The 26,282-nt window shown below is 38.4% G+C and overlaps 1 protein-coding gene across 4 annotated transcripts in view; it reads right to left on the minus strand.

Annotated features, from left to right (window-relative positions):
- The window catches only part of ZNF236 (zinc finger protein 236), an 81,723-nt gene extending 58,076 nt beyond the window's left edge, over positions 1-23,647 (minus strand). For 3 of the 4 annotated variants that reach the window (XM_069004324.1, XM_069004322.1, XM_069004321.1), the window contains exons 1-6: positions 23,477-23,647; positions 12,808-12,950; positions 11,200-11,364; positions 6,205-6,383; positions 4,951-5,075; positions 1,631-1,803 (exon numbers count right to left, since the gene is read on the minus strand). In XM_069004324.1, the coding sequence (XP_068860425.1) occupies positions 1,631-1,803; positions 4,951-5,075; positions 6,205-6,383; positions 11,200-11,364; positions 12,808-12,950; positions 23,477-23,537 (846 nt within the window). In that variant the 5' untranslated portion in view covers positions 23,538-23,647. Of the gene's footprint in view, positions 1-1,630; positions 1,804-4,950; positions 5,076-6,204; positions 6,384-11,199; positions 11,365-12,807; positions 12,951-14,211; positions 14,269-23,476 lie in introns of those variants that run through there. The other variant, XM_069004323.1, reaches the window with a different exon arrangement.
- Between the last annotated feature and the right edge of the window lie 2,635 nt (positions 23,648-26,282).

Raw genomic sequence — 26,282 nt, forward strand, 5'->3', positions numbered from 1 at the left:
TGTGTAGCATTTATTTAAAGTACCATATCCCACAGCTTGATTCTTTCTTACAGAATAACAAAGTAACAGAGAAAAAAGTGAAAAATATTTTTTACTGCATCCCTAACTAATATTGAAAAAAGTCAATTTAAATTATTAAATCAACGTTAGTGCATTTTTTTATGTAGCAAAAGCTATCCCATATCGAGAGATGTTAACCTTGAGGACAACTAGTCACACAAAGTCAGAGAATCACAGAATCAATTAGGTTGGAAAACACCTCCAAGTCCATCGTCTGACCAAACACCACCATGTCATTTAGACCACAGCACTGAGTGCCAAGTCCAGTCTTTCCTTAAATACCTCCAGGGACAGTGACTCCACTCCACCTGGGCAGTCCATTCCAATGCCTAATCGCCCTTTCTGTGAAGGAATTCCTCCTGATGTCTAGCCTAAACCTCCCCTGGTGCAGCCTAGTACTGTGTCCTCTTGTCCTTTGGCTGGTTGTCTGGGATAAGATGTTGACCCCCACCTGGCCACAGCCTCCTTTCAGGCAGTTGTGGAGAGCAATAAGATTCCAATAAGATTCCCCCTGAGCCTCCTTTTCTCCAGGCTAAACATCCCTAGCTGCCTCAGCTGCTCCTCACAGAACTTGTGCTCCAGACTCTTCACCAGCTTCACTGCCCTTCTCTGGACCTGCTCCAGCACCTCAACGTCTTTCCTCAACTGAGTGGTCCAAACTGGACACAGTACTCAAAGTTATATGATTTAACATAATTAAGTGCATTACAAGCTACTAAGACATATCCATATACTAAGGCATATCCTAAAAGTAAGGAACGAACATGCTTAAAGGATCCTTAGTGATATCTACCATTGTAACACAAAAACAGAAAACAAGAATACAAATCTCAGAGTTAGGGGAAGAGTGAGAACAAAGATGATATTCTGCACACAAGAAAAAAAAGAAGGAAAAAGTGCTACCTCTACCACTTCACAACTTCCAAACTAGGTCTCTTTCTATGGGTATTTCCAACCACAAATCATTAAACTCTGCAAGGAAATTACTGAACAAAGCTGCATAGCTTATGTTGTTCAGAAGATGGTATTATTACAGCAGTACCTTTTGAATCTTAAAAACTGTCAAAAAGAGGAAAAAAAACAGACATAAGGAGATCTGAAACAATTTTTTTAATCTTATTCTGGAATTTCCTTCTACCTGTAACCAAAAAAACCTCTGTAAAAGGCTGCAAGATACATATTTCAAAGACAAATGGCAATACATTCTACAGTGGAATTAGCGAGTTGCTGTTTTGCCTTGAAACTTTTCACCATTTTCTGCTTGGACACTTTTAGCTTTCTTTCATCTGATTCTAGCCCTCGTTCTCCCAAGACTGATATAGGTACATTTTTGAACACCTAACCCCACTATTTATTACCATGTATTGAAAAGACATGGGAAATGAAGGTTTTGCTACTTCTCCTAAATATACATTTATCCAGACAAGGCTAAGGAAAGCTCACAGGTAAAAGCAGCAAACCAGAATCTACACTACAGCAGTAAATCTATACAGGTTGGAGCACATAGGAATAGCAAAACTGAGTTAAGGTGCATGTTAGCACGCAGGACTCGATGAATAATTGCATTTACCTCCGAGTGAACTCGCTGTATGTGTGACTGCAGGTTGCCTTTCTGGGAAAAGGCGGCGGGACAAAAGGCACAGGCATGGGGCTTCTCCCCCGTGTGCTTGATCATGTGGGTCTGCAGAGCCCCCTTCTGGTTAAAGGCCTTCCCACACTCGCTGCACTTGAAAGGTCTTTCACCTGCAAGGAAACAACAGCAGGAGGATGAAGAGGAGGAAGGGTAAGGAGTTTTAAGTAAATGTCAGCAGTTTCCTGTATCTAAAAGAAAAACTGTATCAGTTAAAATAAAATACACACATTACTATATATGTTATTAGAAGGTTTTGACAATAAAATTGCTTACCTTGACCACCTCAGCACCCACTCTTATGAAAATGTAGCCTTTTGAAAAAGTTTTGTAACCTAGCTGATGATTATCAGTTGAAATGGGTAAAATAAAGGAGATCTACATGAAGCAATTACTTAAAATAGCTTCCCTCATCTTGTGGTTTGGAAGATCTAAGAAGCTGCTATGCAAAATCAATGGGGAAAAAAAAGGGAAAAAGAAAAAAAGAAACCCACATATGTTTTACACCAAATCCTATCAAATGCATATACCTTCACAGAAACAAACTGGCCCAGAGGGTAAATGCACAGTAGTAAATAACTAACAGTCAAAAATTTAACCTTTTATCTAATTTAAAATCAGAAAGTCTTACAGCAGCACTGCAAAAGATGGCATATGGTTCCCACTCCCCAATAAATATTAACAGCCATTCATTCTTTGCAACCACCTAATGAAAATATGCAATGAAATAATGTTTTGGACAGCTCTGCTGAGAAAATAATTTTTAAAACTGTTCACATTGAATATTTAAAGAAAAACTAGCCAGTATTGTTACAGAAATGCTCGATTTCACAATTTTGGTGCCCTCAGTGCTGAGCATAATTACAGTTTTTGTATACTAACAGATAAGCGTGAAAAACTCCAGAGAAATTTCAAGTTACAGAATATATGAGGACTGCATAAACAGATTACAAAGCTACATATTTTAAACGGATCAAGAATAAATTTCCATTTTTTACAACCATGTGTTCTAATTAACTCCTGGAAACCCCCACTGCAAACTCACTACTACCCTTGCTTTTCTTTTAGTGAAATAGTTCAGCTGTGGTAGCTGTAGGACCTTGAAAATATTTAACACTTTGCCTTTGCACATTTCTATAGCCAAGACCAGCATAAGCATGCAGTATATTATGTCTGCTACACCAGTAAGTACTACCATGTGCACACTAAATCAGTTTTAATAAATACTTTTATATGTTTTCTAATTTTATAGCTGTAATTACATCTACTTTAAACTTACTAACTCTTAATTAAATTCACATTGTCAGAAACAAAAGCAGCTATTTTTCTGAAATATATTACTCACTGCAGGAATATATATCTTCTGCTGGTTAGGGGTTTTGAAGATGCTTTAAGGATTGCAGGTTTTAACTGTGTATGTTTTAACAGAGATTAAAACAAAGAACACTGATTCATATCTGGAAATACTAAATTCCTATTGGGCTTTCACAGGCAAAAAGCTTAGCTTCCAGTAAGAGCTGCTGTTGGACACATAGAAGTATTCCTTCAGGTTAAGTTTGCCTACATAACTGAATCTCAGTGTAAAAATGAAATCTTAATGCTATTGTGGAAATGTGAAATTTTTGTATTTCTCAAGTATAACTTAATAAAATACAGACTTGAGGAGTGGAATAAGGGGTTCCTTACTTAGTTATTAATGTGGGAACTGCAGTCCCTGAGACTTGATTTTTTTCCCAAAAGGATGTAAGTGCTCAAAATGCCTAGCTATGAACAAAAAAAGTATTGCAATTAAGAGGCTAATGTAATGCTGCATGTTGTGCACAGACCTGCTATTTTAACACTTGAAGACTTGGGCATTCTAAATTCTTTAAAGCAAGAGTTGTTCTTTTCTACATATTTACAGTACCTCAAGCAGCTGAATGCCAGACAGATTGCCTGCAGATTTAGAGTACTAACATACTTCACAAACTAAATGAGTATTTGCAAGCTACTTGGAACTTAAAATGACCTCCTGTCATGTGCAGATTAGGACTGCATTTTCTGTCTCAGATTTCCCAATAGACAAATGTCTTTCTAGTATTCAAACGAACTATAAATGCCCTTGAACATTTTGAAGCTTTAAAAAAGCATCCTCAACGAACTATAATATTGTTTCTTTAATTGTGACTAGAAAAAGCTAATGTATTAAATAGAGTCAAGAATCTAAAATACTGAAGTTAATTTTCACTGACCATTTTTTGGATATTACTTTCAAGCAATTGTTTTAAAGCAGGTACAAGGGTGACCTCTTGTGTTACTTTTCTATAACTAGAGCTGTAAAACTTCAAAGGGTTCTTAAGAAAGTGTCACACAATGGTATTTTTATTTCTTAGTAAACAAGGCCAGTCTTGCAAATGGCAACTCATCACATCACTGTCTGAACAGTGATATTACACTGACTGATATTACAAACAGAACTGCATGCTTACATAAATGAATACTTGAATTAGCTAAAAACCAGACAAATGGCAATTTATTCAATATGTATGAAAAACACAAATACAAATTGAACATCACTGGAACATCTTCAATGAAGGCTTTGTTTAAAGCTCCTGCTATAATAGTGTATCTGGCTAAAACATAAGAACTATTCTTTTACAGTCATCTGTACACTTCTAAAACTTTTGTATTATTTTATGCTTGGCATTTTTCAATTATTTCAATTGATTAAGGTTTAAACATTCACATATTTATGACAGAAATTTAGCAAAAAACATCCCCTATTCATTCTGCAAATTTGAACAGTCACCTGTACTTCTTCTATTATTAAAAATTACTACCTAGGCTTACCAGCTCTGAAGATCACTTTGTAAGTTTAAATAAATCAATTTAAATAAATGCAAGACCACTACTTTGTTAGTACTATTAATTTTCATGTACTTTTGCTCTTTTAGCAATTGTAGATTTTAGAACCTGCTCTCTAGAGTATGTAAGATCTAATTTAAACTAGATGATATTTGGTAACAAATGAAATCTATAGAGTATTTTACATTTTTTTAACTGTTTCTAATCATATAAATCTGGAAATTTTAAAAGCATATAAATTTCCTAAGCGAAAGAATTACATAAGGTTTATTTGAAACCAACAACTGCATCTAATGAGCCAAATGTATTAATAATATTTTAAGTCCCAACAGGAAGAAAAAATATGTAGTATTTCACAGGTTAACTGATTTTTGTAAAACAAAAAGAAAATAAAATAAGTACTTCCACAGCCTTACCTGTGTGTATTCTAACATGCCGTGTTAACTGACTCGGTTTCTGGAACGTCTTTCCACAGTGAGGACAGGAATAGGTAAACCCACTTCTGTCAATGTTTCTGTTGTAAGATCTGGTATCTGATACCCTGTGATTAAAAAAAAAAAAAAAAAAGGAAAAGAAATAATTTTAATATGAAAGGCTATTTTGAAGAAGCTTATTTTACCCCATCGCTTTCAATATAGTGTAAACTTGATGGCAACACAGTACCAGCTGCAACAGTGATAACCCAAACTCCATAATCACACTGAAAGAACAACGCAAACAGCTCTTTTCTCAGAACCTACATGCACCAAGAATTTTAGTTATTTCTGTAGTAAAAATCCAGTATGTCTTAGAGGCTCTCTACAGACATCTTCAGGGTAAATTCTGCCAGAAGTATACAGCGACTTCACAGATATTTTGGTGGGAACTGTCTACTCTACACAACTCTAAGAACTGGGAATAGACAGTATTTCTTATTTTTAAATATGTAATTTTCCCCATCTGTTTTTTACAGAAACAGTAAAGATTAAAAGAGAGATCACCTGTCAAGACTTAAGGCTTTTTTAATATATAAAGTAAACCAAGAGACATTTGTCTTCCTTCTAACTTAAAGTAATTCTCACCTTGCTAAAAGTAACGTTAAAATAGAAAGCTGAAAGAAAGGACAGAACAAATATTCATCAAAAATAAGAAAAGCATTTACCAGGCCTCCTTTTTTTCCCCTTCCTTTTGTGCTTTTTCAGATTTACAAGAAACTCATGGGAGGCTGTAATGAGGACCTCTTGGGAAAGATGATTAAACTGCAAAGAACAAGTTACATCTTTGCAGGATGAAAGCATGAAAACTTTTGTCATTATAATAAATGCTATGTAAAATTAATATACATTTGCTTCAATGTACTGCTATTAGCATTTAAAATCATAAACACACTCCAAAAATCACTTTGCATGAGAGAAACTTAACCCATGTTTACAAATAGCTGGCAGATGAACTATGCTTAGTATGTGTGCCAAAATACAAAAACAGGAAAAAAAGAAGAGGCCTCCAAAAATAACCACCCACTTAAGCAAAGTTTTAAAAAGCAAGTGTCATTTTAGAACAGCATACCAAAGAAAAGGAATGATCTGCATAAATCGTGGCACTTTGCTGACTGGAAATACTACTCCTGCTTTTCCCAGCTATCACTATAAAAGTAACATCTGCTCATTTTGTTACAATCCCATGATTGTCACCTTATTTTATAGTGAGTTTTCATATGCTCCTTTAGCTGCGAGGAAGTTTCAAATTCTTTTTTGCAAGACTTGCAGCTGTGGATCCTACTGCCTGCCAATTCTTGACGATGTTCTTCCATGTGTATGGACAGCTGACTCTGTAAAGTGAATTCATCTCCACACTCTGAACAGATAAGATTCTGAAAGAGATAATAGTGACTGATTTTTCAAAACAGCGGTATACAAGCACAAGCTTTGCTCAAGTAGATTAACTTATCCTTCTATGGACATTGGCAGCTGGAAGCAAGCAGCAAGAAAAGTATACAAGCAAGAAAAGTTTATGAGCCCTGTAATATAAATTACGTACAATAATCACTGCAAGATTATATTAATATTTATATTTTAAGAAACTCCACTAGAACTGAGTTCTGAAAAACTTCATACGGCAGCAGAAACGAGCAGTTCAGTACCATCATCACCACTCCCTATTTCCTTGGTGGGCTGCTTCAAGACACACAGAAGCTCACCTCATGGTCTGGTCTACAGAAATATCAGTAACAAATAGGACTTTCCAACCAAAAGCATCTTAACTGTAGGGATTTCACACCTTTACTGGTTAAAACTGTAATGACTGGCACTTTTAAACAGCAATCGCACCACAGTTAGCACTGACTTTTCTTAAGATATCTTGACAGAAAACATGACAGAAATAAAGAGGGACACATAATGTTTCTAATAGATACCTCTTCAACCTGTTATTTTATAGCAGTATTAAACACACCACTTTCCAGTTATGTTAGTATTCCATGTCATCTAGAATGGAAATTATACTTGTAATGTTTAACGCAAAAGTATTGCCATTTCTCTAAAATTCAGAGTAAGAATCAAAGTCAAATATTGTTCCAGTGAAAATTAAAAGCTCTGCATTTATTTGACTTCCTTTGGCCTTTTGAAACCATTAATTTTGTCAGTGTATCTTTATTTTAGAAAACCTAAGCTGAGAGTTAATCTTAAATGTCTAAAAATATGCATCTCTGTTAAATGTTCTTCACTGGTGTGCCTAAGTAACTTCAGTCTGTTTTTTTTTAACTATAAGCTCATTTTTCAGTAATGGTGATTATCACTGCAAACTAAAATGTTTTTTATCCTCCCCCGTTTTTTCCCTCTCCCTTAATTATCAACAAGAAAAATAAAAACAAACAACAGAAAACAACAGTGTTCATTTCAAGAATCATATTGACAAGAATGTTTTAATCAAGAGGAACACAGGTATCCAACTTTGTTTTTGGATTGTTTTGACAATAAATTTGTTCTTTAAGTCTGAAAAAGAAAAATTCTGCTGTATCACTTGTCCACACAAAAGCTTAAAAAGCTGAAGTCCTTCAATGAAATTAATTACCAACTCAAAAATTACTTGTTTAATCTAACCTAGATGTCATTACTGGACTCAAGTTATAGTGTGAGATGACAAATAACTAATACTTTTTTTTTCTAGGACATACATTCAAATCTGAATACTTCTTATGGGTATCTATTGTTGTTACACAATGAATTTAGTTTATGATTAAACGAAACTAAAAGTGGGGCAAAATTTTATGAAGGGAAGCTTACAATTACTATACCAAGCTCATGAACCTCAAAACGGTGAGATTTCGAATCACTCCTCAGCATTTTTCAGACACGCATATGTATCATGTTAAGTTGCTAATACACGTATCCTATTAAGCAACTTCTACAAACAGAAAAATAGCCCAAGATGAAGTATTTGAGACAATAAAAGACTTCATGATTCTATTCAGTACTGTGGTATTTGCTGTAGGAAAGCAAGCAGAAAAACTACAAAAAACCCAGCAATATATAATCACAAACAGACTCTGCTATAGGAAATACCAGATTTATTTTTTTGCTTCTCAAGCAAACAAAAAAACTGACCACCACACACAAGTAACTGAACACTGTAACCTCACTATGGTTAAATTCACATTTTAACACTGAACAAAAGGGGCTGATCATACATAAAATTCCCAAACTGAGAAAAAAATGTTTAAAGCTCTACTCATTGGATTCTGCCTGTATTAACTCTCCCTACCTTACCAGATGCAACATGTGAAGAACGCTTAGGAACTCGTGATCTTCACCTGTTTAATATCTATGATTCCTAGCATCTGTAAAGGATTTTAATCTGCACTTTTCCAAAAGATCATTGCTCACAAATTTAATTAGACAGGACAAATCAAATACAGCTAATATTTTTTTAAATAAAAACCAAACAAAACCCCAACATTGCACAAATGAAACACAAAAATCGAAACAAGAGGATCTTATAATGAGGGAATTTTCACTTTATATCCACCAAATACCAGTTTTAACTTTTTCAACATATTAAGGCTCTCCTAAAGCCCAAAAACCCTCATGTTCATGAAAAAAGAAGCCATAGTAGCAGTTCTAATGTAATAAATAATTTTTTTTTCAGTTTTTTATTCAGCATTTATGTCTTGCCAGGGCAAAACACAGCAGTGAAAACCACTGTACATTTTCACTGAGGAAATGGACAAAATCAAGAATCCTCTAGAAGATGGGGCATATTTACACAAGATACCGTCCTTTATGATTTCTCAAGAGAAAGCTACCCCATATCAGTGAGGAGTGTCAAACGTGAAGTTTTTCCCTCACACCAGTTTATCACACACAAATCACCAAAGAATGTGAGGAGAAAATACAGTCTCTTGCAAGCTCAGTATCAATAGCTCAGAAAATTCCTTCCAGAACTTCTCACAGGAGCAATCAATCACAAAAATCTAAGTTTCACAGACAGACTCACTCTCCCAAATCTCAATAGAGCACTCAAGAAGCTAACCACACTAATTTCTTTGTCTTGCCCATCTGAATTCATCTGTAGATAAAGCTGCCTGATGTAGCACAAAACAAGAATAAGGTTCCCCAAATTTCAGTTTGTGAAGCCATCTCCTTAACTGCTATGTATGTCCCCTAATCTATATTCCCCCTACGCCCCTTTGCGCTGATTTCAGGTTTTTAACTCTTCTAACAGCAAAAGGAAGAAGAGCAAACAGGAGGGAGAATGTACTCCACTGGTAACTCGTTATCCTGCATGTTGTGGAAAACTCAATGACAGCTAGTGCCATCACCAATACCCTCTGCTTCAAGTTCAAATTCCAGCTCTCCTCCAGGTCCTGTGCATAACTGCTGTGAAAGTTATACCTGCAGTTTTCTGTGAACTGTTACATTCATCTCTGTTTTATCACAAAACCATTGAGCATTATAAGAAACATATTCATTAGCAACTGAAACATGTATGTATTTTTGCATTAAATATGTATTAAAATGTTTGTATTTTCAAGCAGCAGACTGAATTTTAAATTGGAAGCCATCACACAACCAATTCTTCTGACATCTGCACCAAAGCAACAAACTCAGACCTACTGTAGTGCATGAAAAATCACTAATGGCAGAAACAGATATCAAGAACCACCCTTGGGTGTCTTTCCTGATGCTTAGTTTCCTTATTCTGATGTTTTTAGCAATTCATAAATCAAGTTTCCTTGGTAATACCCATTAAGTCATTTATTATTACAGATATGTTAATATGCAACAAAATTGTACTTAACTTGGCTACCTACTTGACTGTGCACGTGACAAAACGTGAACTAAAATATGATTAAAGAAGGAATACAACCTCTACAGATGGCATGCCGGCATCTGTTTTAGGGAAAAGTGCAAACAGGCCTATTATCCCAAACTTACAAGTCAGAACTGCTGTTGATGCCTTAGGTTTTAACTTTCATATTTTTCAAACCCTGTGCTGCCTACTGTGTAACTCTGAAGTTTCCTGTGGCCTGTTAACTTCTGCTCTCTCATGCTAGGCCTGCTCTCCAAGGACACTCAGACCGTCCTAGGCCCAAAAGTATAAACCAAAAGCCTCTAAAGGGGGAGCAAGCTTGGGGAAATTACATCATTAACTGAAGCTTTAATTGGAGAATTAACCCTGATATGCAAATGAACCAAACTTATAAAAGTGTGAAGAACTCGTGACCTGTTGTCCATCTTGGGGTCCATCTTGGCAGTAGCCTCTGGCTCCCCAGAGTGTACCTTTGAAGGCCTTTCAAATAAATACCTACCTTATTCCCTTACTCTCGTCTAGTCTCTGTTTTTAGGTGGCCACTTCAGGCATCAGTTTTTTGGTGACCCAGGTGGGACAAGAACTGTATGGTGGCCACTGTAAGCTGTCAGCAATTGGCATGGAGAAACACACCACCATTACAGTTATGATTAGAAGTCTGACAATAAAAGTGCATTCTTGATTCAGCTCCCATTCTCCCAACACCAAGTGCAATTTTGAAAAAACCTTAACAGGAGGAAGAGACAATTACGTGATGGAAAACTTGGTATCTCGGGCAGTGCAATCACCTCTGGCAATTGTAGTAATGCAGTCATGACTATAAAGTGTGCAAAATACACCACTATGTATTAACTGTTTGCTAAGAATTTAACCAACACTATCAGAATGGAAAATGAAATTGTGAGAGGGGAAGAAACAAGAAGTACTCTCAAGCAAAACAACCACTCAAAAATGGAGGTGGGAGCTGTAGATAAAGGAACAGTTTCATCTATTTCTATGGATGGTGAAAGTGCCTCACCATGACATCTGCCATCAAACATGATCACACATTATTTATTACGTGTGGGCTTATCAATGTAGATTAAGCCACAGAAACATCTTCAAAATAAAAGTATGTGTAAATAACCAATCAGTTAATGTTTATAATATGGTATCTATCAAACATGCACAGATGCTCTTTGTTCATAAAGACACAATGGGAACACTTACTTATATTCAGGATATTAATTTCCGTAACTAATCCCCGCTTAAAATTTTATATTTCTTTGGAACAAAATAATTTATTCAATCCTCCAATTTAAAGCATACAGGTAAGGGATTAAATACAACCACTATGACATGTCTTTTCAAAATTCTGTTATAAGGTTTCATGAAATTACCTCCTCTTTCTCATGTAGCATAATATGTGCTTTCAGACTGGCTACTCGGGAGAACTTCTTGTTGCACACAGGACATGTAGGATCCTCGCCATTGTGAGTACATTTGTGAAGTGTCAAGTTGAATTCAACATTAAATGACATCGGACACTGGTCACACCGGTGAGGCTGTTTGTTAAAATCACAAAAATAAAGACAAAATTCAGTCTTCCCATAAGCTACATATACCCTGACTGACACATAGAACCATACAAATCAAAATGTTAAACATTAAAAAAAAGAGCAATTCAAGTACCTACGTAGGATAATGATGCTTAATAATACCAATATTAATAATTTTATTTTCTTTGCATCTCAATACAAAAAATACAAATACAGCATTACAAGAGCACAAAGGGAAAGAAAGCAGGGGAACTAAGGAAACCAGAGACTCAAAACCAAGACTGTCCAAAAAGAGTGAAGTTAGCAGGAGAGAGGAATGAGCAAGAGACAGAAATACATTTTCCTTCTTTAACTCCGGTCACAATTCACCCAGAGGGTGGTTGGGCACTGAACAGGTTCCCCAGGGAAGTGGTGACAGCACCAGGCCTGACAAGAGTTCAAGGAGCATTTGGACAATGCTCTCAGGCATATGGTATGAGCCTGCCCAAGACCAGGAGTTGGACTTGGTGATCCTTGAGGGTCCTTTCAACTCAGTATATTCTGTGATTCCATGAAATCTCCTTAAGTAAAATTAATAATCAAAACAGCAAAACACTTAGTTTATACTAGGACTGACTAGACTGCTTTTCACTTGGCATCTGCACAATCATTTTTAATTCTTTAAGAGCACCTTCACTTTTAGATGTAAAGGCTCTTACACATAAGTTTGCAATAGCATGGGTTTAACTTTATCAACTTTACAACACTGAAACTTGTGTAAGTTGTTCTTTGTATACATTAATTATCTCCAAGTGCTAAGCTTTGTAAAAATTAATCTGTATTTAGGGCTACCTCAAAAAGTAATAAAATTGTTTTCCTATCACATGTAAGTAGTTTTAGCTCTGTGAAATAGAAAGCAAGGGAAATAAATCAAATGCTTCATATTACAGATGCAACTTGCGGCAAAAGCTTCATTTAAAAAGCCAGTCTAGTCTTAATCACATATCTGTATTCTTCTCATTCTTCCCAAATTTGATTTGTAAGTAGCTAAAGTGATGACATTAATCTACTGATTAATACATACATACTAAATTACTTTACTAGTAGGGTCCTGCTAATAAATATAAGCGTTATTTTCTTTTTATTGCTAATGTGCAGAATCACTTTGCAAACTATTGCAAAAAACTCATACATTTTCTCACCTAGCTGAGTGTTTTAAAAATCAAAGAAAATGGCTAAAATTAAAAATTACTGATCTGGAAACAATAATCCAATCAAAGGGCATCAAAGGAAGGTCCTATCTCAAAGGAAACATGAGAAAACAAGAGGAATGTCACAAAACTGAGGCCCCCAAGTAATAATTATTAGTAGTGTGACTGAAAAGAAATGGAAAAGACATCTTGTGTTAGCTTCACTTGATAGTATATGAAAATATCAATAGACACTGGTTATATCTACTACAATTCATACCTTGTCATTTTGCTCATGATCCCTCATATGGCGCTGGAACTGGGTCTCTCTTGGAAAAGACAGCAAACAAATCTCACACTTATGAAAGTTGGGTACTTGGCAGGGAAAATCACCGTTCTCTCTTTTTGGTGTCAGAAGATCATCTGCAAAACAAGCAACAAAAGATTTGTATGAAGCCACATTTCATCTACTTATAACTCCATTGTAAAAAACAGAATCATTTCAAGCAGAAACTATTCCCATTCCTCTACGATTTTAGACTTATCCAACACTGTAACTTCAAGGGATCTTGAAGATCTCAGGCATAAACATTACTGCTTCCATTGACATAGGATCATCCAAATACATCCATATCTCAAGCTGCCAGTCACTAAAGACATAAATAATCATCTTTTCCCCATAATTTGAAATAAATTCTTTCTGTGCTCCATAAACACCCATCAAGTTCGCAACAAAATGAAACGTTGCAAAAAACACTAGGTATGAGTAAGATACTGCCAGGGGTTACTTCTAATAGTATTACATCACCTGTTTAATAAAGTTTTTTACAATTACCTAGTCAGCAGTTCTGACTACTCAGATTTTCTGCCCTCCCTCCTTGCTCTCTCTCTTTCCTTAAGAAAAATTTAGACATCTTTTCTTTCTTCTTCTGGCATTTTAAAACCTTTATTAAAACCTATTTTAAAACCTTTAGGGTTACAAAACCAACACCAATGTTTCAAATAGTTGAGAGAGATGCAATAAACTGCAAGTCTAAGTGTGTACACATTAATTCAAAGGAAAGAGATGTATTTTTCTTTGAAAAGATCCAGTCTAAGCCCACATAGTTTTCTTTAAAACTCCTACAAGTCATACAACTTTTGACATACAAGTTGCAAGCTTCTATATCCTTCTGCTCAAATGAGTGAAGTCAATCCTCTAAATACTTTATGATATAAGGAAAATATTAATCTAAGGAACTTAGGCACATTTTATATTTGAGAAGATGCTCTATTACTAAGGAAGTAATCTTTATTCAAGAAAAAATTTAAGAAAAGCAACTGGCAGGAGGGGTCAGCTTGTGCTGCAGGTTAGGGTCATGAAAGAGAAAAAAATCTATAGAATTCAAACACTGCCACAACTAAACTGCATCAACAACAGAACACAAAAAGAAGGGAACACTGATTTTATTATCTAGACATGGAAGGCCTGATGTTTCTCTTTAAGTCAGTACTTTTCCCCACGTATATAAGAACTAGGCATAGGAAGTAACAACAACACAAGGAGAAGTTTACAGCATCCTGTTTAAATTTCCTCAGAGGAAACTGAAGATTACAATTCGTACAGTATTTCCACTCTACTGCACCACTTCAAAGTCCTCTCTCATTCACCACACCATTTACAAGCAGAAAAAGAAATCAGTACCTTATGTCCTGACCATTTTTTTTTCCCTGCTAAGATTCTCATAAACAAACTTTAAAAGCTTGTAGTTGAGGAAGCTGTAGAAAGCATTACAGCACAATGTATTCTGGGCAAGAAATCACAACTAAAAACAATGCCCTAGGGACTTATACTTCTCCTTTCTGGACTAAGTTACCCAATTAAATTTTGCTTTGCAAAGTTTCATTTTCACGTATTTCTCTGTAACACAATGATGCAAATATTACTAATCTTTATCATGTGTACACTTGTACTTATTGCATCCTTTAATAAACTGTAAATTCACAGTATGCAGACACTATCAATAACAACCCTGAAATAGTCACATTTCTTCAAAAGCTGAAAACCACAGCTTTAATTACAAGACACAATCCTTTAAGCATCCTTGTGATAAATATGCCTGAGCAGAATAAAGGACACAAGATCAGTTTCTGTAAATAATGGCAACACAAGAGAAGTGAAAGAAAAATCTACTCCTATACTTGGGCTATATGAAAATGTAATGCACAAGGCTTTCCTTTCCCCTGGAAAAAGGAGTAATTGTTCAACCCCATGAAGGCCTGACCTCTACTTTAAATTGACAACTGAAAAATGACCCAATCCATGACTTTAGAAAGACCTTCAAACCTTCCCCTTGAGCCAAAGAGATTATTACCTTTAAATATTCACTCTTGAGATCAAAGGCACAGGGCAATATGCAAAAATAATGCCTAAGCAACTGAAGTAGCAAAAATGTAGCACTGAGATCATCTAAGGTGCCAACTTCCCTATACTTTGAAACAAAAACCCAACACGCTCACTAGTTTCTGAATAATACTACCAAGTGACATCGGTCTTGGGTTCATAATATTTCTATGTATCTTTTTTATTAAAATGTGTATCATATCTGTATTGACTGTAATACTGATTAATCTACAGGCTGCAAATGTTCTTCTTCAATTCAAAAATGAGTTTAACTATAGAATGAAAAATTAAGTATCTTGTAGTATTTCAACAGAATTTGATGACTATAATTCTATGAAATCAGACCACCTGATGCAGTACTTGAAAGTACTTTGGCTTTTCTGTAAAAAGACAGAATTGATCACCACTAAACTAAACAGAAAGACGAAACAAGTGCATAATCCTAAAATGTTTCATGGAAAAGAACAGAAAAACAGCCGGAACTTCGAAAAATGAGGAGTTGAACATATCATATCCCATGCCAAATCATCAGGAAGTTCTCAAGACTAGTTCATGGATGATCATAAACCCTCCAAGCTGCTCTGCCTTCCCAAAGGCACTCAGATCCCATGGAAGAAGAAAACAGAATGCACCTATATAGAAAATGGACTGCTTACATCTGTAACATTCTAAGCATTACGCTTTCAAAGAAAATCTTTGTAACTCTTTCCAAAGCCAAATCTTACAGGCTTTTTTGGCCCTATCTTTTGTATTGGTAAAAAGCAAAGGGCTTTGGGGAATCAGGACTGGACCCTAGAATCACCAACTGCACTGTAAAGTCCAGCTTCTCTTGGCAGGTGACTCTCAGTGCAGAAATCCTTAAGGACAAGGCACGGCAGATCAGCTTAGGTTAGATTCCAGAAGTCTTCAAAGGCTTAGCTATTGGGAAATCAGCCTGAAGTCTATTCTAGATAGTTACAGCCAGTATGTCCACAGAAACAGTCTAATTTGGATATGAAAGAATTCTGAAAGTTCAGTTGCTTCACTTTTATTCAAAGGGCAGGATTACTAACTAATACGGGTTTAAATTGAAATACAAACTTACAAACTCATTTTTTATTCATTAACACTTCATCTGAAGTAGCCTATGGGAGAGATGAGACTAAAATCTTTTTTTCATTTGTATTGTCACTAGAACAGTCTGATCCTCTATCACCTACCAAATACTGGGTATTTCAGAGAGCTGCAACTCCCTTTTATTAAAGATGTAGGAAGGGACTTTATATCTTACTCTTCTACTAACAAGGAGAGCATTCAGAAAAATATTCCTCCTGAAATAAAACAATTGAGTAACAGCAAGGTTTAAACTGTTACACTGTGTCTAGAATTAGGAGGACAGTAAAAACAGGAAAGACTGTCAATTAAAGAAGTAACAAGCAAGTGAGGCATATTTTGACTTTTCAGGCAGGTGTCACATGACTCAGGTCTGTTTTCATTTCAATCACCAAAAAAAAAGTTAAAAAATGAAATAACCATTTGACAAAATTTGTTTGTTAGAAGAATGAGTATCCCAATGAAAACTTTATTTACACTGATACCTATTTCATAACAAGTCAAAGTAATAACCTACACTACCGTATTTCAGATAAATATACAATAAAATAATCTTTCCCTATATCAGAGGGAAAAAAAGTTTTTGACACATCAGCCTGGATCATCAAACAAGCCAAACACTGCAAAATACTGAATCTATCTTAAAGATCAATACTGTTGAATACCAGAAAAACACACAGACAAAAGCATGTTCAAGAAGTTGGCAGTGGGGTATGAACCCTGTATTTTTAAATGCACTGAGAAATTCGTCCATTAAAAAAATGCAACAATTCTAAACACTCCCTGGGTACCTAAGTGAAAAAAAATCAAAATACTGACATAACTGACACAGCATTTGATGGACACAATTCATCATTTATCATACTAGCAAACATATCATAAATAGCCAATATGATGCTTATGCTCTCAGAAAAATATACGTATTAAATACGCACAAATTAAGCAATTTATTTATTGTCAGGTATACTCTGGCAGATGAAAACACAAGTCTGCTGTTTGTTAATGAATTAATGCCATCCAGAATGCCATTCAAGCCAAAACCACAGAATTAAAACTTGGAGGTTTTAGTTCAAGAAGACATTAACTGATTAAGCACATAATGTCAACACAATCACATGAAAAAACTGGCATGCTCTTACTAGAGAGCAGCTTCTTACTGGTATCTGTAAACACAGAGAGAGAAAACACAAGAAGAATATCATAGTAATAAACCTCCTGAAAAGTAAGTGATTCTTTCAGGTCTGCACACTACAATAAATGCTAAACCTTGCTGAACAGAAGGAAAGCTGCAAACATTTGCATTTTTTAGTATTAACTACACAGAAACAGTGCAGAAGCTACTGTCACTTTCTATTTTTTTTCAATTTGCATGTTAGTCTAGCTGCAACATAAATCAACCTTATTCCTTCACAGCTTGGGAGAGACAGTCAAGTATCAATACAATTAACCTAAACAGGGAGCACTTAGCTCATTATGCACCATCAAACACATTTTTGTCAACATGCACTGTCAAACATATTTTTGTCTGTATTCTTACAGTTTGTCCAAAGTGCCCAAAAACAGCAGAATCAGATTTGCAAAGTACCTATCAATGATAACAAACTTCCAGTTTAAAGATGGTCTTACTTGAATGCTCTTAATGTTACAACCTGTAATTTCTTTCCTGAATTTATTGTCCCTCACAGAGCAGCAGCAATCACTTTGGGTGAACTCAGCTGTGATACAGCCTTCACCAACACTTGACCTCAGGAGTTGAGTCAGCAAGCAGGTGCTCTCTGCTAGAAGCCACTGATGATAACTCAATGTGGAAGGAGGAAGACAGAATTAGAGCACTCCCAGCCATTCTCTCCTTATGTAAGCAGCACTGTGCCTCATGGCAGCCCACAGCCCTCTCTGCAAAGCGCAGATGGACTCATTCAGCTGTGAATGCAGCACAGCCTTATTAGATCTCTAATAACCTCCTCGAATCCGACTGAGAGGACACTGAAAATAAAACACTCAAGCTTGTGAAATTCATGGATGAAAACTTGTCACTGAATTTAAATGGCAGCTGGCAAGCCTCGGGACAAAAGGGTCTGACCCCATCAAAACCTATTTACTAATTTATGAATGGAAAGAAAGTGGTAGGACAACAGAACAGGGATGGCAATATTGACATTTCCTCATACTACACTTGAACTCACAGAACACAAATGATCATGAATCATTAGAACATTTTGCTTAGTTCTGCAATCATAAAACAGGTTATTTTAAATCTAGCTCAGCACTCCTAAACAAAAGCAGCAGGCATTCCTCCTGACTTCTAATGGGAAGAGCAGGGGAGAGACTCAACTCTCAGTCCACATACTGAGCCAAAATCCAGAAACCAATCAAGATTTGCTCCTATAAGACAAGATATTTTTATTATGCTTTGGTCAACACTTAATCCGGAGTGCCAAGTAGTCTTAGTCCACACACTTTGTTTCCAGGAACACACTGCTGGGATGGACATCCAAGGGCCAGTCACTCAGCATATGCCAACACAAAGTAGTTGCACTCCTTTCAGGAGCAAAGATGAGTCCAGACAGAGCACAGCCACACTGCTGCTGCAGAGAAGCTGGACAGGACACAGAATTAACATAGCCAGTTAGAGGCTAAGTAGGTTGCACTGGGTCTGGCTGGGATAGAGTTAACTTCCTATCAGCCCATATGGTGCTGTGTTTCAAATTTGTGACTAAAACAATGCTGCTAACATCACTGCTTAAGCTATTGCTGAACAGTGCTGCACAGCATGAAGGACTTCTCTGTTTCTCACTTTGCCCCCACAGTGGGTAGGCTGAGGGTGGGAGAAAAGTTGAAGCTAACACAAAGGGATATTCCAGGCCATAAACCATCATGCTCAGCAATATAAACCTGGGGTAGTTCTTCCAAGGTAGTGCTCTTTGCTCAGAGACAGCACCAGACTGTACCTCTGTGAGAGATGGCAAACATTGACCTTTGCATCACTTGGTTGGACTTTTTTGTTGGTTGGCAATTTGGTTGGTTTGGAGTTTGTTTTTTTGTTTTGTTTGGGGTTTTTTTACCTTTTTTTTTAACTTTTTCCCTTTATTTCTTAAACTGCCTTCATCTTAATCTACAAGCTTTTTCTTGCTCTTGCTATTCCCATTCTTTCTCTCACTCTTCTTTCAGGAGAAAGTGAGTGGTTGGAGGGTGCGTTAATTGCTGGCTGAGGTAAACCCACCACACAGACACACCATTCACATCATCCTAACCTACACAGACAGCTGAAAATTGGCATTTCCTCAACTAACTTCAATAGGCTCATTTGACATTCAGGCAAATATTGCTACATTTATTACTAAATACTCCAGGAGCTACACTTTTTTTGACAGCTGCATATGAATACACCAAGCTACCATTTTTCAGCTGTTTTCACATTATTTGGATTTCTCATGGTTGAAGCCATGACCTTTACCTGTGTCCAGTCACTACACTGTTAACAGAAACTTCTGAATGAACTGAATTATTTACTACGTGGTCTTCCCTCTTCCAGAGAATGAACATAATCCAACTGCAGCAATAAAACCAAAAGAGGGACATGAGCGATTTCAAATAGAAATTTTAATTATATTTAGAAGTTTAGAGGCATAGAAAGGCACAAAAATTAATTTCTGGGCATAGGCAGCGATATAGGATACATATCATAACGTCACCCCAAGACAAGAAGCACTTTATGTGTGGGAATAAATGAGGTATGAAGACGAGCACAAATGCAACAGGAAATAAAATTTCTGCAACTGGCTGAAAGCTATGGACATGGGACAGAACAAGGGCTGAAGCTATCACACAGACAGAACATAGATTACTTGGGAAAAGACATGGACATTATTTCAAGTATAGTGAGGAACTAATGTGGAATTAAAGCAGGCCAGTGTAGTCTATCATCTTTATCACCCAACACGCCCCTCATACATAAATGTGGATTGTTTTACTGCAGAACAGTGAGGTGACCAAATAACAGTATCACCAATAAAGCCTAAATATTAACTTTTCTAAGGCAAAAGTTTGAGCAGTTGTTCCTCCCGTATGTTTTCAAAAGGAATTACCTATACCTATTTAAGAGATTTAGGGCACACCACACAAGCAGTACCACAACCTCTTCATTCTTGCCTGCACAACATCACTCACCTACTCTTCTCTTGTCAGTCAGAGGTCACCACATAAAACCTTAATGCACAACTACTAAAATAATCTACAAAGAAAAATTTGGTAAGACTTAACTGGTGAGTTCAAATTTTATTTTTCTTCAGTTATATAAAATTGGAATGTAAAGCCTCTAAATTGACTTTTCCCTAAATCAATGTACCCACATCCTAAGTGCTGCTAGATGACTGACAGGCAGCAAACAAAATACAGCCAGGTCTGCAGAGGCAGACTTAAAACTATGTCATCTCTGTGTTTCTTAGCTTTGTCTATTTAATATCTATCACTCTTCCTATGTGAATCCTGTTACAATTCAGGCCCTCTGAAGACATGAAATGCTCAAGTTTTAACTGCACTCATCTAGGAAATCAGTTCAAACATGTTTAAAAGTAGCCCTTGGGTTTAATAAAGGACATACCTCTTGGCTTAAAAACTGCTCCAGTACACCCTGAAATATTTATTTTGCTGTTCAAAGCATTCCTTTTGAAAATGATCAGATAGCAAAAGTCAAAACTGCTCATTTCATGTTGCTGCTATTCAGTGACGAACATCACAGGTAAAAAGAGAAAGGGCCTCTCTGTGGAAGGAGACTCCACAACTCCCTTGTGTAACCAATACCTGTGCTCAGTCACCCTTACAGTAATGAAGGGTTTCCTTATGCTCAGACAGAACCTACCATGTTTCAGTTTGTACCCAGAGAGGTCAATCTGAGCAGTTCAACTGAGTTTAAAGACAAACAAAAAATTGCAAGATAGTTTTGGGAAAACACTACAATGCCAAAAGAGAAAAAGGATTTTTTAAAATACCAGCTATTAAGGTCAAGATATTATTTTGACTATTGCTGCCTAGTGTTCATTTTTTTATCCAACATATTTCATTTTCCTAGAGCAAAGAACTTGTTCTAGTCTTTGACATGCATGGTGGTTAAAGAAGTCTAAGGAAGCTACATAAAACATTATTGATTCACCTTTATTTTCTCCCAGAGCTGTATTACCCTAAATATACAGACTGTACAACTACAGAGAGAAACACTTCCATGAAAGATATCAACATAGCACGACTGTAGGAATTCCAAGGACCACACTTAAAAAAAACCACTTAAACCCATGCAATTTCCTAAGTAAAAGATATGAAATTTATTTCTGTAAACACCTGTTTTCTAAATAAAATTTCTCCTGGTACAAGTGAAACCTATGAAATGCACAACCAGTTTTCAAAGTCTGTATCTGAACAGGACAAACAGCCAAATGTCCCGAACACATAAATTTCCCAGGTTCAAGATGTCCTGTTCAGCCAGAGCTTCCTCATTCATGACCTTTTTTTGTCACAGAGAAGTGCAGAAAAAAACACTCTGCTTGCCAACACTGACTTTGCTGCTTTCCCTAACTGCTGAAATCTCAAGGATCAAAAACATCAGCATCCACAAAACCTGCCTGTTTAGGGCAGTTCTTACAGTTCTTTCTGAATCCCTGTAATAGCCCTAGAGCCTGTAATTCTCAACAGCTGCATTCAAACCACCTCTATGAAACAGTATCATTAATAAATTGGCAAATTTCTTTTAAAAGAAATAAATATGTGAAAAATAGAGAATGTGATGAAACTCACAGTAAGTCTTGTCAGCCATACAGTTCTCTTACTATAGAAATAGTCTAAGATCAAGGTCCAACTATAAGCAAAATGAATACAGCTACTAGGCTGTATTTTTCTGGACAGCTTGTCTCAATTCCCATCCTTTTCTCATTTGGACATCACAGTATTACTACAGGAGTTCACACACGTATGACACATGCATACCCTTCCAAAAACTACTGGAGAACTAAGTAGATCTTTAGGTAGATTTTTAGTTTCAATAATAAAAAAAAAAAACCCAAACCCTCAACATCCAAAGCTGGCAACAGCAAATGTTCTTTAGGACCTTCTTTATATCCTTATTACTTAGTGATCAAAAGCTGAGATCAATGGCCACAACAGAATTAACAACAAAAAAACCCCCAACCACTTCTGGTAGGAACCTGTGGCCCATCTGGCTTTCCATACCGTAGAAAACATCTTGTCCAACTTCCCAACTCTCACATAACAATACAGCTTTTTCTTTGCCTGTCAGCACATTTTAATTCTACAGAAAAGTATTCCACAGTAGGCTCACCTACACATTCCCCTTACAGAGCCAGAGCTCATGTGCAAGCATTGAGAAAACTAAAAATTCTAAATATATACAGAAAATATTAATTGGCTGACTTTTCATGACTGAAATCGGCATGGTATTCAAATACTTTATGAAATCTCTCTCCACTCTATCTCTTTAAAAACACATATTTAAAACAAACACCTACTGCTACATGCTTGTGCTGAAGAAGTCACTTATGAGGGCTTCAGGCCTACCTGAACAACACTATTTTTTGTCTGTGGGTCTTCCGATATTCCTCACAGAACCACAGTAACATCAGCAGGAATAAACTACACAAAAGAGCCATAAAACTCACCAGCTACCAACTGCTGTCAAAAAAAAAAACCAAACCAACCAAAAAAACAACAAACGCCAGCCCATCAAACCAATCCTGTCCTGAAGTACTCTCAAGGTATCAACGGCAATAAAATATAATCAAAAATTTTAATATCGATGCGTGAGACTAGTACATGTTGGGAGAGAAAGCCAATTTTGTTTGGGGTTTTTTATACATATATTCACAAAGAAAACTACTACAAAGGAGTTTTTAAAGGAAAACAACAACAAACTTAAAAATAACGTCCTCCTTGCAAATCAGAGAGATGGACGAGTTGAGCCTCATTTTCCATTTGTCTATCATCCTTTATTCGAAGCTCTCGTTAATTTGGCCGGGGGAAGGAGGGGAGGGAGAGGAGCAGCGGAACGAGCCAGAGCCTTCCCGTCCTACCCGCCGCAAGCCGGCCCGGACAATTCCTCCGGCCCTCCCTGCCGGCCCGGCGCCGGGACCCGCACCGCGGCAGGAGAAGGAGGAGGAGGACGGCCAGGCCCGAGGAACCCTGCTGCACCAGCCATCACCGCCATGGCCGCCGCTCCCGCAGCGGGAGACTGCGGGAAGGCGGCGAGGCCACGCCGGCCCGCTCCGCCGCTGCCCGCCCGGTATCATTCCGCAGGGCCGGGGCCGGCTCCCTCCGCTCTCCTCTCCTCCCCTCCGCCTTCTCGCCTGTACCCTCGCACAATAGACCCGGCCTTCCTCCCCCATATCCGGGGACTATATGCGGAGCCCGCGGAGGCTTCTCACCTCCCACCCCCGGGCGCGGATCGCGCCCGCCCGGCCGCGCTCGTTACCTGCCTCGGCGCCGGCCTCGCCACTCTCCCCGCCGGGCTCGGGGGGCCGCTCCCTCGGCATGGCCGCCCCCAACCCGTGCCTCCTGCCCCCCCCCGGCGCACGCACACACCACACACACACTCTTGGAAACGGCGGAGGGGGGGACGACGGGGCGGGGACGAGCGGGCGGGCCCGGCCCTACACACGGGCTGCGGGGGGCGGGCGCCGGCGCTCCCGGGGGGGGCGAGCAGGGGGGCGAGCGGGGCAGCGGCGAACTCACGACAGGGCCGGGCGGGCGGGCAGGGGGCGCACGGCGGGTGAGGGGCGGCGGCGGCGGCCCCCAGTGCGCATGCGCCGGTCTCTGCCGGGGTGGGGGAGGTCGGTACGTCCGGGTGCGGCAGCGGGCGGGGCCGGGAGGCCTCCCTGGTGGAGCGGGCCCGGGAACGGGAGTCGGCCTGGTCGGGCTTTGGCACAGTTGGTCCGCTTGCCTGTGGCTCCCATCTGGACGCGTTCCTGTGTCCCCTGCTGTAGCTGATCCTGTCTTGGCAGAGCGGTTGGACTGGGTGATTTCCAGAGGTCCCTTCCAACCCTCACAATTCCGTGATTCTCTGAGGGTGGGAGTCTCAGAGCCTGAAAGCAGGACTCGGCCAGAACAGCTTGGTTTATGGTCTGAAACTGTGTCAGGGGAAGATTAGGTTGGGTATTAGGTACTAGGAAAGGGTTCTCCACCTAGAGGGTATTGGGGCACTGGAACAGGCTCCCCAGGGAAGTGGTCGAAGCACCAAGTCTGACAGAGTTCAACAAGTGTTAGAACAATGCCCTCAGGCACATGGTTTGATCTTAGGGCTGTCCTGAGCAGGGCCAGGAGTTGGACTCTGATCCTTGTGGGTTCTTCCAGCTGTGGATATTCTGTGGTTCTGTTCCCTGTGGGTGACTGTTCCCTGCCTTTCCCTCCCACACCCTCCATAAATTCTAGTTTAAGGCTGATGGGCACACAACATGAGCACAGGTGTTATAAATAAAGTATGTAATTCGTGCTATTGTGTATAAAACTGAAATGTAATAAGACCATGCAGAGACAAGAGTTTCAAAATCCCTCCACCAGCCTGGCTGAGAGAAAAATTTCATAACACTAAAAGAAGTTCTCTCACAGATGTAATCAATAAGTGAGGATTCCACCCAGGTGGGGTTGGGTCTTATCACCGGGACATTGACACCATGACGACTTGATCACCACCTTCTGATATCTACATCTCATCTGATAAAGAAGCGGACATTCTGAGAACTAAAAATAACTGTTCCAGGAACCAGAGATGGCCCATTCATCATCTAGGATGGACAATTCATCAGACCCAGGAAAGACTTTGTGCAGCCCAACTTCGGGACAAGAAAACTTCATGAATATGCTAAAATTACGAGAAGAATAGAATTAATTCGGACTCTACCCAAAAATTGTATAAGAAGGAACCAGGCGAAGCAGCATTCATGAGCTTGGGAGGTCTGATGCGATAGAGGTCAGATCTATGCGTGTTCACCCAGCTCCAGTCCTGGGCTCGGAGCTGCTTTTCTCAATCGTGGCTTTCTATGTGACCGATCTTTCAGCCGCGGAATAAAATCTATTTCTTTATTAAATTTAATTTGGCTGAATTTCTTTACCTCACAGGGACTCACCTGGTGCCCAGGAAGGTGATGGCTTCCAGCCTGCACAGCTGCCAGGGCAGGCGGGGTTTGCTGCTGAAGCCAACTGAACTTGATGGGAGTTGTTTGGCCTGGCTGTGCCCTGCCCAAGCTTTGCTGCCTGAACCGAATGCTGCCTGTCATACATGAAATCCCTAATTGTGCTTGGTCTTTGCATATTAAGTGCTTTAATTAATTAATTCTGAGTTAAATATTTTTAAATTGAATGTTAAAATTAATCCATCAGCCCAGGTACAAAAATCAAGTTCCATTATCAGTGTTTTCAATTGTTCAAAGTAGTTTATTAGGAGAGTTGCACCATTCCCAGTTAGAAATTCCCCAGTTAAAAATCCCCAACTTATGTCCCCTTCTCAAACTTTAAACCACCTGTACACCATAAGAGTTATCTTTCCTATGTTTATCGTCTACTTTTACAAGTGGTTTAAGATGTATTAGATGTATTTTAATTTTTTTTCAGGTGTTTTTACTTTGCACTTTAGTCCAAGGGCTAACTTCAAAACCCCAGTTTGTAACAGCCACAGCTATTTTTAGCCCCTTAGCCCGTCAGGCAAGCTCCATGGCAACCCAAATTTTAATGAAGGCATTGTAGCACCCTTATCTCAACTGATACCACCCCTCTGACAAGGATGAGCCATTGGTGGACGGAGATGATCTGTCAAAGGGAAAGCACCAATCACTTTAAACCAAAGGGGCGGGCTGTGGGCGGGCTGTGGGCAGACTGGGGCGGAGTAAAGGCACTATAAAACAACGAGACAGGTTTCCAAAAGTTCAGAGAGGTGAGGAGAGAGTATGCTTTGTGGGGTAGCTGTGGTGGACGTCAGCGTTGGGCATTAAAAGCCTTACTCCTATTAAGGAGCCTTTAATAATTTTTTTTGGCTTTTGGACCAGCCAAAAGTCAGCTCAGCACTGTAAGTCCTTTTTCTCTACCTGAGGTCCAGTGCTGTCTCAGCCAGAAGATGTCAGATCCCTGCACTCCTGGGGCATACCATCTACCAAGCCATAGGATCCCAAATTTTTATATTTTTCTAATTTCTGTAATTTTTCAATTTTTCTGTTTTCAATAAATTATTTTAATTTTTTATTTAACAAAGAGTTGTCTCTTTTCTCACACTGCCTAAGGAGATCTTA

Source organism: Aphelocoma coerulescens, chromosome 2 (genome assembly GCF_041296385.1).
Source record: "Aphelocoma coerulescens isolate FSJ_1873_10779 chromosome 2, UR_Acoe_1.0, whole genome shotgun sequence".
NCBI lineage: Eukaryota > Metazoa > Chordata > Aves > Passeriformes > Corvidae > Aphelocoma > Aphelocoma coerulescens.